The sequence below is a fragment of the Ictidomys tridecemlineatus genome, chromosome 4 (genome assembly GCF_052094955.1).
Source record: "Ictidomys tridecemlineatus isolate mIctTri1 chromosome 4, mIctTri1.hap1, whole genome shotgun sequence".
Taxonomy (NCBI): Eukaryota; Metazoa; Chordata; class Mammalia; order Rodentia; family Sciuridae; genus Ictidomys; species Ictidomys tridecemlineatus.
The window spans coordinates 44434456-44448413 of NC_135480.1; the positions used below are offsets into that span (position 1 = coordinate 44434456).

At 37.1% G+C, this 13958-nt stretch overlaps 3 protein-coding genes across 22 annotated transcripts in view; 2 read left to right on the plus strand and 1 right to left on the minus strand.

Annotated features, from left to right (window-relative positions):
• Uevld (UEV and lactate/malate dehyrogenase domains) overlaps positions 1 to 1785 on the plus strand; it is a 41437-nt gene extending 39652 nt beyond the window's left edge. For all 4 annotated transcript variants that reach the window (XM_005326738.5, XM_013359322.4, XM_013359321.4 and 1 more), the window contains 2 exons: positions 486 to 609; positions 1235 to 1785. In XM_005326738.5, the coding sequence (XP_005326795.1) occupies positions 486 to 609; positions 1235 to 1402 (292 nt within the window). In that variant the 3' untranslated portion in view covers positions 1403 to 1785. The remainder of the gene's footprint in view (positions 1 to 485; positions 610 to 1234) is intronic.
• Misfa (mitochondrial sheath formation associated) overlaps positions 1 to 5689 on the minus strand; it is a 100111-nt gene extending 94422 nt beyond the window's left edge. For 3 of the 10 annotated variants that reach the window (XR_013437724.1, XR_013437725.1, XR_013437723.1), the window contains exons 1-2: positions 5494 to 5687; positions 1275 to 1419 (exon numbers count right to left, since the gene is read on the minus strand). The gene's annotated coding sequence lies outside the window, so the exon portion shown is untranslated. Of the gene's footprint in view, positions 1 to 1274; positions 1420 to 5493 lie in introns of all 10 variants that reach the window. The other 7 variants (XR_013437721.1, XR_013437716.1, XR_013437719.1 and 4 more) reach the window with 5 other exon arrangements.
• Positions 5690 to 5705: 16 nt separating this feature from the next.
• LOC120889616 (tumor susceptibility gene 101 protein) overlaps positions 5706 to 13958 on the plus strand; it is a 120233-nt gene continuing 111980 nt past the window's right edge. For 5 of the 8 annotated variants that reach the window (XM_078046367.1, XM_078046366.1, XM_078046369.1 and 2 more), the window contains exons 1-2: positions 5707 to 5875; positions 12793 to 12877. In XM_078046367.1, the coding sequence (XP_077902493.1) occupies positions 5834 to 5875; positions 12793 to 12877 (127 nt within the window). In that variant the 5' untranslated portion in view covers positions 5707 to 5833. Of the gene's footprint in view, positions 5876 to 12792; positions 12878 to 13958 lie in introns of all 8 variants that reach the window. The other 3 variants (XM_078046365.1, XM_078046373.1, XM_078046368.1) reach the window with 3 other exon arrangements.

The following is a 13958-nucleotide window of genomic DNA, read 5'->3' on the forward strand; positions in this document are numbered from 1 at the left end:
TTTATGTGTATATCTTTACACATTTGAGTATATTACTATAGGATAAATTCCTAGAAGAATAATTTTTAGATCAGATGTTGCCAAATTTTTCTAAAATCTTAGATCACTTTATACTCTCAACAGTAGTTATAGGAATGCCTATGTATAGCTTCTTCAAATTTAGTTATCAGACTTTTAATCTTTGCCAGGGGTAATAGGCAAAACTGGTATTTATTGTTTTAATTCCTAATTAGTTAAATCATCAGGGTGGTGAGAATCTTTTAAAGCATCTGTATGTTCTCTCTGTGAACTACGAATCTGACATTTTAAGGAAAGCTTAAATAATCATTCAATTATCTGAAAGCCTTCCTAAAACCATTGCTGTATAACTCTTATTTCTGTGCATAAAAACACCTAGTTAATGCCTTAAACAGAATGTAAAACTAAATGGTGAATATTTTTTGCATTTTCTAAGGTCTTTTTTTGTTTTGTTTTTTATAATCTAGAGCCATGGAACTATTAAAGGTAAAAGGTCAAAGATCCTGGTCTGTTGGACTATCTGTAGCTGACCTGGTCGACAGTATTGTAAACAATAAAAAGAAAGTACATTCTGTATCAATTTTAGCAAAGGTAATGGCTATTCTCATTGTCTCATATTTTAAACTTTCATATTAATAATATAAAACCAGCAAAACTGTTGTTCACACTCTAATGCAGGTGTCTTCAATGTCACCAGCTTTCAGTGTAAGATGTTGGAGGAGGCACTTCAGCCTAAGCCCTATGCTATTTAACTGTGAGAAATCTGGATCTCTACCAGGTTGTCCTCTCACCCTCATGTAATTTTTGGGAATCTCCAAGCAGTGTTTATATATTCCATAAACAACTTCTGGTTGTGATTTATTACATCAGCCAGCCACATCACCTCAAACTGATGTGCCAACTTGTCTCAGCTAGTTATCAGTCTGTTTCTCCAATTGTCTGTCTTTTGCTGCTTTTACCCAGAGCATAAATTCCCTAGAGTATAGCTAAGATGAAACACAAATACTTAATCAGACTTTCGTGAAGACTTAGAATACCAGGAGCGAAATACAATATGGAAAAGAAAACTTAAAAAAGGTTACTGTATTGTACCCAGATTCCATGGGATGTCCCTCTCCAAGGAATCTACTTTGTCCATCTTTTTCTTATGATATGACCTTTTTTTTTTTTTTGCAGTGATTCACTTCTATTATAATCCCTATATTTTTCATTTTAGGGATATTATGATATAAATAGTGAAGTGTTTTTAAGTTTACCTTGCATCCTTGGAACTAATGGAGTATCTGAAGTCATTAAAACCACAGTGAAGGAAGACACAGTGACTGAGAAACTCCAAAGCAGTGCATCCTCAATCCATGGTCTCCAACAACAGTTAAAACTTTGACTCTCAAACACAGTTACCTGAAAGAAAAGATCATTTAATTTTGCCAACATATATTAGATTTGAGTATGTCTGTGTCTTATTTATCTTACAAACTGCTTGGTTAAGGTAGATGGTTTCTTGGTTAGCTTTGTCATTTGATCCTGAAGGAGTTAGATAAGGAAGGAGAAAAAAATCTAATTTCATTCGGGATGCTTAACATATCTATACTGTTCTTTAAGTTACAACAAGGACAAACATGCATCTGCAGTGTGTAATATTTTAAATTGTGTACCCCAAACTCAAAGCACACTAATCACTTTGGAGATAGTATACTGAGAGAAATGCATTTTATAAAGGTTACTTTTTGACATTTATAATAAATATGATAACCTAAAGATCCAGAATGGGCCTTATTTATAAAATCTGTGCTAGGTGCATATTCAAAAGATTCATAGTTTAATGTTGATGTTGTTTTGCAAAATATGGTTGGTAATAATGGTAAGACATTTTCTTTTCCTTTTCAAATTCATTAGCTACCAGAACTGGGAAAGAATTTTATATGCACTTTAAAATAGTAAAAGGCAAATGTAAAATTTTTAACATATAAAGAAAAAGTATATGTAATTTAATTTCCAGTAGGATTTCCTTTCTGAAATTGTCTATAACTTCTTCTTGGACTATATAAGATCCTCCACATGACATGTGATAGTAGTAGAAGCATGGAAGAAATGTATGTTTTGGTAGAAACAGATTATGAGTAAAACCTTTTCTTTTAAAGCCAAAATATGAAGACTTCATAAAAACCATTGGTCTTAAGGGATAGAGGCTGAGTGGACTGATGGTTTTGAGCAAATCTTTTAACCACTCCAGAAGAAACAATTCAGAGTACATATGCTTTAGAAATGAATCATTAACAATGTTTTTAAATTTTTTTTTTTGGTTGTAGATGGACATAATATTTATTTTTATGTGGGTGCTAAGGCTAGAACATTCCTCACACCTGTGAGGCAGGTGCTCTACTGCTGAGCTACAGCCCCAGCCCCTCATTAATAATGTTTTCATGAGTTAAATAGAGCATATTATTACTATTTTGATACACAACTAATAGTAACAGCTAACATCAACACTATATAACAGGAATTATAATTAGCACTTTACTATTTTATTGAATCCTCATAATAACCCACTAAGGTAGGGTCTATTATCATCATCTTATATAGGAGAAAGTTAAAATTTATAGTCTTTACTTTTTTAAGGTACTAATAGGGATAAAATGCTTAACGGCCAAAATAGTGATCACAAGACCCTAAAGTTGAGGTCCTAAATACTAGGAAAAATTACTTTCATTCTCTAAAAGTTTACTTTTAAAAAACAAAAATTTTTAGAAAGACTAATTCCCTAGCTTCCTAATCTGTCCTCAGCAAACAGCAGAGGCAGCTATGAACTGAGATAGGCTTTTATTTAGTCATCTAGTTATTTATTTGGAACTTATTATACTCCAGGCACTAACGGTGAATATGCCTGGACGAGGTACAAGCATTCCTGATCCTTATAATCTAGTATGGGAAACACAATAAATCAAATCCTACATATGTACAATTCCAATTGTAGTAAGTACCGTGAAGAAATCCAAAGTGTCTTGTAAACATAATAGGTACATACAAATCTGGGCAGAGAGATAGGAGCCAAATGGTTTATAAGGGTAGACACATTGTAGAGGGTAAACAGTCATTCTAATGCTCACTTAATAAAAGTGATGAACTTCAGTAATTAAGGTAACATTCAGTATCCCATGTTTAAGAAAGTAAAAAAGTATTTAATATGCTTGGAAAGATTCCCACCAGATTAACTGGATAAAAATTGTGGACATTTGGGGTGGGGGTGTAGTTCAGTGGTAGAGCATTTACCTAGCACACACAGACTCTGGGTACTATTCCAGCACTATAAAAACCATTTGGATATTTGAAGAGATAAGCATTTGATTTGATTTGATTTGATTATTTTGGTTTTACTCTAACAATGTATCCTTTTTTATGAAATAGTAAAACTGAAAGAATCTTATATTTTTAACTAGCCTTTTATAATAAGTGATAACTAATCAAAAATTTGGTAATTTCTAAAATCTTAATTTATAATTTTTTTCTTTCCTTTCTCTAATATATTCTTGAACAACAATCTAACTGCAAAATATTACTGTCTCCTAGATAAATTGCCAAGAGTTCACTACATTAATTATAACAGGAACATGACAACACAACATTTAGAGTACCTACTGTTATTCCAAATATTGTGTTAGAATTTGAATATTCCAAGATGAACAATGGTCCTTACCCTCTAGAAGGCCACAATATAGAAGTAATTCTGCTTCAGACATTCCCTTGAATATTGAGTATTAGTAATTAAGTTCCACATATATGTCAAGAAGCAACTACCACCAACTACCACCTCACTATGATTTGGTGATAATTCAACATTCAGTGCTTCTGTTAACTTTCACTTTTTTGTTTTTCCATAATTATGCAGTGCCTCTTCTTGTTATGATTTTTAGTGGGGCTTGTATTAAAAATGCTTTTGTGATACTATAGTAGAAGATATATTTTTACTTTCCAATTTATATTGTTTTCCTTAAATATCAAGAATAATGAATAAAGTTTGATTTTTAAATTCACCATGTGATGCCTGATTTATTCAAGTTAAAGGAAGTTTGTTCAGATTTGGAGATTTGTTTCATATAATTCACATAGCACCCAGTACATTTAATTACTTAAGTGACTCTTAAAATGAGATTGGATTTTATCAACTGTTTTCAAAGTTTTAAAAATTATTTTAGCAAAACTTTTTGTTGTTGTTCTACTTGAAGTTACTTCTGAACAAGCTGTGACTTTGAGAACATTTTGAAAAACATATTTTTAAGCAGGAGCAGTAGAACTGACCTTTTGGTTTGACTAGAGCTAACATATGGTTGTCCAGGAATAATATATATCTCTTAAATTGCCTTTATGTGTCTGTATTGACAACACTTTATAATATCTCCACATACTTTCAATTAGGCCCTTCTGTGTCTGTGACTTTCACTTAGATGCCAGCTTAGAAGGGAATCAATACCATAGTCTGTTCTCATCAGTACTATATTAAAATCATTCAAATGAATCATACTTCACATAATCAAACCTAAGTTTTACAATACTTTGACACTGTGCTTGTAAAACTGGTGATGATGTGGAAAAATGACTAATATAATTCATTATAACGAGCCAAGCCTGGTGGCACATGTCTGTAATACTAGAACTCTGTGAGGCTGAGGCAGGAGGAAAGGAATTTCAAGGCAAGCCTAGGCAACTTAACAGGACCCTATATCAAAATAAAATAAGGCCTGGAGATGTAGCTCAGTGGTTAAAGTGCTTGCATAACATGCACAAACCCCTGGGTTCAATCCCCAGTATTACAAAAAACACAAGTTACCATAACCCCAAGGGTGCTCTGCCACTAAGCTACATCCTCAGTCCCTTTATTTTACTTTAAGACAGGGTCTCTGCTAAATTGCTGAGGTGGCCTTGAACTTGTGATCTTCCGAAAGGCTCACTACCTATCCTTGCACTATACAAGACCATGAAGATCTGAAAATACGCCTGCCCCCAAGGACTTGTATTTTGTGGACAGGCTGGTAGTTGAACACAAAGCAAGGTAGAATGTAGCCTGTATTTTCAACTGCGTCTAGGCAGACAAGAAAAGTTCTAACTTAGGAAAGGTATCTTGGTGAAGAAATTATTGTCTGGCTTCCTGAAAAACAAAGGCTTTCTACACTTCGCCCTTGCAAAAGTAGTATGGAGGATTTTTAAGTTTTAAAAAGACAAAAACACCTGATAACCAAAGAAACCTTGGGCGTCTTCTAATGTAAGCCGCTCATCTTAGAGATGGAAGGAAAAAAAAATAAAGGCGAAACTAGAAGTGTACTTGCCTACTATTCTCACAAGAGTAAGTCGGTAGCAGAACATTTCTGCCAGTACAGTACCCTTCCACTTGATGAATCAGTCGTTAGTGCTCACTGAAAGTCCATCATACTTCTTGCCCTTCCTGCACCTGCTTCCTAAGTCTTAAGGTGACTGAAATACCTGCCAGTCTTATCCAAGCCCAGAGCCTCGACACTCGGAGTACACCTGCCCTCATTTTTGGGAGTCAGTCGGTCGAGTACGGCAACGGCAGAGGCGACTTGATATAAACCCACACTATGACTGAACTCCGCCGCTTAAGCGCGTACAACACTCTCCGCAGGAACGCGGCCTCGGAAGTGACGTAGCGGAAGTGGAAGTGCTGTGGTGGTGATGACTTCCTGTTGTTAGAGGTGGGGGGTGGGGGGCTGACCGCTTGGAGTGCGATTGTGTTGGGCTGCCTGGGCGGCCCGGGAGCGGCTGACCCTCTGCCTGCCGGGACCGGAGTCGCTAGGCGTCCGTCATGGCGGTGTCGGAGAGCCAGCTCAAGAAAATGGTGTCCAAGGTGAGGCCGCGACGCTCTCTCAGCCCCGCGCGCGCCCACCACTCCCTTCCGCGCTTGGCCCGGACCGGACCAGCCAAGCCCAGCCCAGCTAGTCTCCCGAGCTGGCCGGAAGCCTCAGTGCGGTCCCCCGCTGCCTTCGCGGCCCCCACTCCCGAGGCGTCAAAGGCCTCGGAATCTGTTTATACTCGGGTAGGGAAAATGGGGGGCGGCGACCGTCAACAAAGGCGCAGAGGCTGTCTGCCACCTGCCGCCCTTCCTTCGCTCTTCGGGAGAGTTTGGAGCCGTCTGTCGGGCGGTATAGTTTTCCTCTTAAAATGTGTAAACAGAGCCGGTCGTGCTTAGTTTCTGATCTAAGGTGCCAGAAACCCGTCAATCTGCCCTTCCCTCGCTGGGGAGACTGGCCTTTGTAGTTTTGTATCCTCCGCGTAACTCAACACCGGGCCGGCGAGAGAGTAGAATTGGCTCGGTTAAGTCAAAACGTCCAAAATACCAGTCCTTCGCTACCTCGGGAGCGTGAGTTTAAATTACAGTCCCTACAACTCAACTAGTGTATTTTTTTTTTCATTTTTAAAACAATCAGGCATTTTGCATTTTAAAGTCGTGGTTTAATTTGGTAATCACTTCAAAATGTGGTACTTGACCGGAGTGGAACGGTTTGGTTTGGTTTTGGTGGGGTGGGGGGTGTAATTTTAAATTAATTGGAATAACATGTAAAGTGGTCGAGAGTTGAGCCTTCCCCAGTTCAATGGCTTAGCTTTAGATAGTTTGGTCAAAGCAGAATTGGTTTCTACCAATTATTTTCGGTTTAAGCAGTTTTCAACTTATAATAAAGCGCACTATTATATATAACACTTTTGTTTTTCCCTGTTTAAAAAAAAAAAAAGTGCTTAACTGAAGACCAGGTAACTTCTAAAGAGAAAGTTTCATGGAGGGCCTAAGGCGTGAGGATTGCAAGCTCAAAAGCCAGCCTCAGTAACTTAGTGAGATCCTAATTCTAAATAAAATATTCAATCCCAGTACCAAAAAAAGAGAAAATTTCAAAATAGAGAATGTCTCCTACACAAAAAGTACATTAAATAGTATTTTGGAAATTGATAGTATATTTTAGAGAAAAGTAAAGCAGGCTATGTCCTTAGTGCCCTAAGTAGCTTAGTGAAACCCTGTGCCAAAATAAAAAAAAAACATAAAAGAACTGGGGATTGGTTCCATGTTAAAGTGACCCTAAATTCAATCCACAGCACCAAACAAGAAGAAAAAAAAAAGTTAACCAGGAACGAGAAATAGAGTGCTAGTGGGTAGAAAATGGGGTTAGGTTACAATTTTATATCAGAGTAAAGGAAGAGAGTAGGTTTAGACATTAAACTTCAGTGGTTGGGAGGTTTTGGAGGCCCTAACAAGCTGATATAAGGATTTGACATTTAGTTGGACAATGATGGCAGGTGTTTTAACGATAGTGTTCAACAAAACTGTGTTTAAACTAGACTTCAGGGGTACTAGTGGAGGCACAGTCATCTGTGAAGAGGCTTTTGAAATAATCTAGATGAGAAATGCTGGCAATATGACCAGGATTGTACCTGTGGAGGTAATGAGAAGTGATCAAACTGTGGAGTGTTTTGAAAGTAGTGTTAGCAGAATTTTCTGATAGATTTGCTGTGGATGTGAAGGAAAGAGAGTCACCAAGGATAACTTCAAGTTTTAGGTCTGAACAGATAGAGGGGTATAGATGTAGGAAGAGTCACTTTGGGAGGGAAGATAAGGAGATAATTTTTGGTCAGGTTCTATTTGACTTTCATATAACTTTCATTGAATATTCAAATGCAGCTGTCAAACCAGTAACTGGATATACAGTACTCCCTCTTTTATCTACAGAGATCCCAAGACCCACAGTAGATTCCTGAAACTGGACAGTACTGAACACTGTATATATTATGTTTTTCTCCTATATATACATATCTATTATAAAGTTTAATTTATAAAAGGCATAGTAAAGTTATCAGTAACTATTAATAAAATAGAGCAGTCATGACATATACTCAAATAAAATTGCTGGCTCATTGCTTGTGCACTTTGTGGCTGTTATTAAAATAAGAGTTACTGGGGCTGGGGATGTGGCTCAAGCAGTAGCACGCTCGCCTGGCATGCGTGCGGCCCGGGTTCGATCCTCAGCACCACATACCAACAAAGATGTTGTGTCCGCCGAGAACTAAAAAATAAATATTAAAAAATTCTTTCTCTCTCTCTCCTCTCTAAAAAAATAAAATAAAATAAGAGTTACTTGAACAGCACTGCGACAGTTGATCATGACTGAGATGCCACTGACACAGATAGCATAATACAGTTTGGATTTGCTGGGGAAAGGGATGATTCAATTCCTGGGTGGGACAGAGTGGGACAGCATGAGATTTTATTACAGAATTCACATTACTCAGAACTACATGCAATCTGAAACTTATCAATTGCTTACCTTTGGAATTTTCCATTTGATATTTTCAGACCAAGTTTGACCATGGGTAACTGAAATTGAAAAGTGAACGACCCCTATACATTTTTGAAGTTCAAGGAAGAGGTTCAGACTGGAAATTTTTAATCTGGAGATTTTCAACATGTAAATGTTATTTAAAAATAGGGGAACACTACCACAGGGGTGAGTCTATCTAGAGAAGAGGACCAAGGACTCAGCCCTGCAGCTTTATAACATTAATTGATGAAGAAAGAGAAAGAACCAGCAAAGAGACTAAGGAAGAATAGACACAGAGAAGAGGAAATTAAGCATTGATTGGCATTCTGTAAATTATGTTTTAAGAGGAAGTAATCAGCACTGTAGTTGTATCTCAGTGCTAGAACACACTTCCTAGCATGTGTGAGGCACTGGGTTTGATCCTCAGCACCACATAAAAGTAAATAAAATAGAAGTATTATGTCCATCTACAACTAAAAACCTCTAAAAAGTGGGGTGGAGGATTAGCTGGGTGTGGTGGCACATGCCTGTGATCCCTGTGGCATGGGATTCTAAGACAGGAGGATTGCAAGTTCAAGGCCAGCCTCAGCAACTTGGTGAGATCCTGTCTTAAAACAACAACAAAAAAAAATTTAAAAAGGGCTTTGGATGTAGCTCAGTAGTCAAGCACCTCTGAATTCAATTCCCAGTACCCCTACCCCGCCACCAAAAGAAAATAAAAGAGGAAGAAGTTAACTTGGTCAGATACCAACAGTAGGTTAAGTAAGATGAAGGTAGAACTGGCCTTTGCACACCCTGTTGTAGGTATTGGTGACCTTGATAAGCAATTTTACAGTGAAGTGGTAGGTACAAAATATATATACACCCCTCAGCTTCTCAGGCCCCAAACCTTGAAGTGTTCCTTGAATCCTCTTTCTTTCACTTCCACAGAAAGTCATGCTAGCTCTACCTTCAAAGTACGTCCAGAATCTGATCTGGACTTCTCACTGGACAGATACAGAATGTCCAGAATTGGGAGTGAGTGTGAAAAGAATGGGTCTGGACAGTGAGCATCAGTGGTTGCTAACATCACAGGGATACCGAGATATCGGTGTGCTTCTCAGTGGAAAAATATTACCTGTGAAATGATCTTGCTTAAGAGAGGGGGGAAGAAAATATGTATATATAAAAATCATGAAGGGCTGGAATTGTGGCTCGGTGATACAGTGCTTGCCTGGCATGTGTGAGGCCCTAGGTTGGATCCGTAGTGCCGCATATAAATAAATAAGAAAAATAAAAGATCCATTGACGACTGAAAAAAAATTTTTTTAAATCATGAAGATCGTTGCTTCTTGATCCAGATACTTATTGATAGGAACATGTATATTAAAATATACCAAAGGGATGCAGTTAGCAAATTTCAAACTATGGGAACCTCTATAAGACAAATGAACAGGTATCTTCAACAAATAAATGGGGGGGATAAAAATAGAAATGAGCTCATCAATTAAACAGTAGATAAGTAAAATGTGGTATATCCATATAATAAGAATTATTCTACAATTAAAATGAATGACACTGACATACTGGTACACTCTACATACGGATGAACCTCTAAAATATGGAAAGTAAAAGACGTTAGTGATTAAAGATAATGTGATTCTGTTAATATGAAATATCTAGGATAATCAAACCTATAGAGATAGAAAGTAGATTAGTGATTGGTGGTCTAGGTGAAGTAGGGGGTGAGAAGAATGAAAAGTTATTGTTAGAGGGTATTGGGTGGTTTTTTTTTTTTTTTTTTTTTTTGTCATTGTTGTTTGGTTTGGTTTGGTCCTGGGGATTGAATTCAGAGGGCTTTACCATTGAGCCACATCCCTGGCCCTTTTTATTTTGAGATAGGATCTCAACTAAGTTGCATAGGACCTCGGTAATTGCTTAGGCTGACTTCAAACTTGCAGTCCTCCTGCCTCGGCCTCTGAAGGGTATTGATTTCTTTTCTTTTTTAGAGAGAGTTAGAGGAGAGAGAGAATTTTTAATATTTATTTTTTAGTTCTCGGTGGACACAACATCTTTGTTGGTATGTGGTGCTGAGGATCGAACCCGGGCCGCACGCATGCCAGGCGAGCGGCATGCTAGGCGAGCGCGCTACCGCTTGAGCCACATCCCCAGCCCTATTGATTTCTTTTGAGAATAATGAAAATGTAAAAATTGATTGTAATGATGATTTTACCATTCTAAATATACTAAAAACGATTGAAATGTACGCTCTAAATTGTGAATTATATCTCAAAGCTATAAAAAAGATAGATGAGAAAATCTGTACATTTAAAAGAGACTTAAGATTTTAAATTGCAGTGGACTTAATTTGGATGCTTTTTCAAAAAATTAAATATGATATAACATTGAATATTTGATAATATCAAGTAATTAGCCACTATTTAATGTGATACTAGTATTATGATTTTTAAAAGTTGTTTTAAAGATATAAAATATTTATATGTGTGAGGATATGATGTTATTTATGATTTGCTTCAGAATAAAATTGAGAGAAAAGTGAATGGAGTTATAGAGTAAATGAGATTGGCTGTTAATTGATTATTGTTGACTCTGTGTGTTAGATATAAGGGTGCACATTATATTCTTCTAATTTTGGATATGTTTGAAATTTTCCACTATAGAAAGTTTTTGAAAGAAAGCATAGAAAAGGCAATGTAAGACAGCAAATAGGCAGCTATTTGTATGAGTTTGTTTAGTTTTGTGGAGCTAGGGAAGGAAGCCTGCCGTATGTGGTAGACAGACTCTCTACTGAGTTAAATCTCCAGCCTTCCTTATTGCCGCAGTCTGGCTGGGCACAAAATCACGAGCCACTCACACCTTGTAGATTTAAACAGCAACTCTTTATTCCCGAACTCACACCTGCACTCTACACACGTTCTGGGGAAATCCACGTTCTGGGCAAAATCCACACACTCCACCAGGCTCTGAATCCCAAATACTTTCTGAATCCCAGGAGAACTCAAGGGGAACTCAAGGAGCGGCTCGCCTGAGGCTGCAGGATACACCCTATTCCCAGCAGGATACACCTTAAACCTGGAACCACCCCAAACCCGGATCCACCCTGGTCCTTGAGCAAGGTCACCTTACATGCAATGTCACTGCAAATGACCTGGGTCATGCCATGCATCATTCCTACTTGGCAATGGCTCTCAGCACCTTATATGAGTTTTTGTTTGCTTATTTGTTTGTTTTTTATATAAAGAGGAACTGAGATGTGACTGCTAGAGAGACTGGGAGTTTAGGAATGTAATTTGTGTAACTAAGATAGGAGAATTAAGAACACGTTTATATGTTAATAGGACTGGTTACATAGCATGGAAAAATTGGTATTACAGTAGGAGGAGGGAAAGAATGGACTTTGAATAGAACTAGATTTATTTCTTAATTTTGAAAATATTTTCCCCCTTATTATCTATCATTCTTTTTTTAGTAGTCTCTGTGGGACTTTTTGGACTCCTTTTATTGAATGATTTGGGTCTGCTCTCAGATTTTTTTGGTTTTTATTTCGTATTCTTTGAGTATTCTTATTTAATGGATACAATATTATTATTTTCTTCTTTGAAGTTATTAATATTTATTGTTTATGAAGTTTTTCTTGCTTTACCTGTTACTTGTTAGGGTTTTTTATTGTTGTTTTTGTTTGGGTACTGAAGATTAAACCCAGGGGCACTTTATCACAGCACATACCCCCTTTTGATTTTTTTTTTGTTTGTTTCTTTGTTTGTTTTGAGAAAGGATCTGTTGCTGAGGCTGGCCTTGAACTTGTGATCCTCTTGCCTCAACACTTCCCCTCTCTGTCCCAGTTCCTCCAGAGGCAGTGGAATTACTGCCTTGGACCACCAAACTGGATGTTCTTGTTTTCAGTTTGTTTTGGTCCCCGACTTGCTTATTGGAGTATTTGTTTTTGGAATAGATAAACTGTTCATTTTTAAGAAAGAAGCACTAAAAACTTCATGTGCATGGTCAGTTTGTCAATTGATGAGCTTGGAAGTGTTGTGATCAGAGTCCCTGATCTTATCTCCTGCCAGGATCTTCTGGAGAAGAATGGAACAAGATTTAATAAAAGGAAAAAGGAGAGATAATTATGGGCTAAAGGGAAGTCTGGAAAAGAATTCATTAAGAAGAGGGAGAGAGAGATGTAAGCTAAGTCTTCAAAAATGACTAAGATTTTATTTGGTAGGTCCTTTTACATTGGACAGAAGAGCTAAAATGGAGGTTGGTAGCTTTGGTAAAGGTTTCAAATAGGTGATAGGAAAGTTACTGAGGCCCTTTCAGGCTTTAATTAATATTAATAATTGACAAAAGCCAGTTTAACTTTAAGAAGAGTGCTATGAAGAAAACAGGATTTTTAAAAAAAATCTAGAATAAAATAACAAGGCTTGGTTTTACTCTAAATTATTTTGTGATTTTTGCTTTTCAGTACAAATACAGAGACCTAACTGTACGTGAAACTGTCAATGTTATTACTCTGTACAAAGATCTCAAACCTGTATTGGATTCATATGGTGAGTTTAATCAATACCTATTACTGTATTTTGAATTTGCTTACTCTTTTTATTAATGATTATAGTTTTCTTGCTTTCTTGTTAAGTTTGTTTTTTCAGTTGTAGAATTGAACCTCCATCCAACATAAGTGTTAAGCAATAGGGTATTATATTTGTTCAACTCTTAAGTTTAAACAACAACAACAACAAAAAGTTGATATAGAACTGTGCAAGTTTAGACCTAGGAGGAAATTTGTTTGTTTTGCAGTGCTGGGGTTCAGACTCATGGCCTTATGCTTATGGGCCCTACCACAGATAGCCCCACCCTTTAAAAAAAAAAAAACGTTCTAAGAATCTCACTTAAGTTGCTGTGGTTGGCTTCAAACCTGGTTCTAACATGTAGTCTATCACCTAGAGGAAAGAAAAGATATTGTACAGTATATTTTAAAGATACTTAGCTTAAAGTTACTGATGCTTAATCCCATCCCCCCATCCCCCAGCATCTCTCTGAGCCAAATCATCAGCCCTTTTTATGTTTTATTTAGAGACAGTTTCACTGAGTTACTTAGGGCCTCACTAAGATGCTGAGGCTGGCCTTGAATCATGATCCTACTGCCTCAGCCTCCCAAGTTGCTGGGATTACAGGTATGCATCATTGTGCCCAGCATAGGAACACTTTTGACAAACCTATATTGTAAACTGTGTCTTGTGTTTTATAATAAGGAAATTTTTATTAATATTATTTTTTATTCTGTAGAGTAGGTAAGATGGTGTTTTTGTTTTTTTTTTACTTTCTATTGAGAAAAAAATAAAGTTGGAATTTAAGAGATGACAACACCTGGAACTTTTTTGTCTCCATCATATCTAGTTCATTCTCTTCAACCCTGCTTCATAGTGTGCCAGGGCTTTTATCCATTATGAAGCCTTTTGCTCTGAAAGCAGTGAACTGAATTTTGTAGCTGAGACTTTATGAATTCCACTTACACCTATGGCTTTGTAAACTTTAGGTCCTGAAAGAGAGGTGAGAGGCAGCAGAGAGGCAGTCAGTTCTGCTTTTCCTAAGCAACAAGGACCTGAAACAATTGTGTTCTCCTAAACCTAG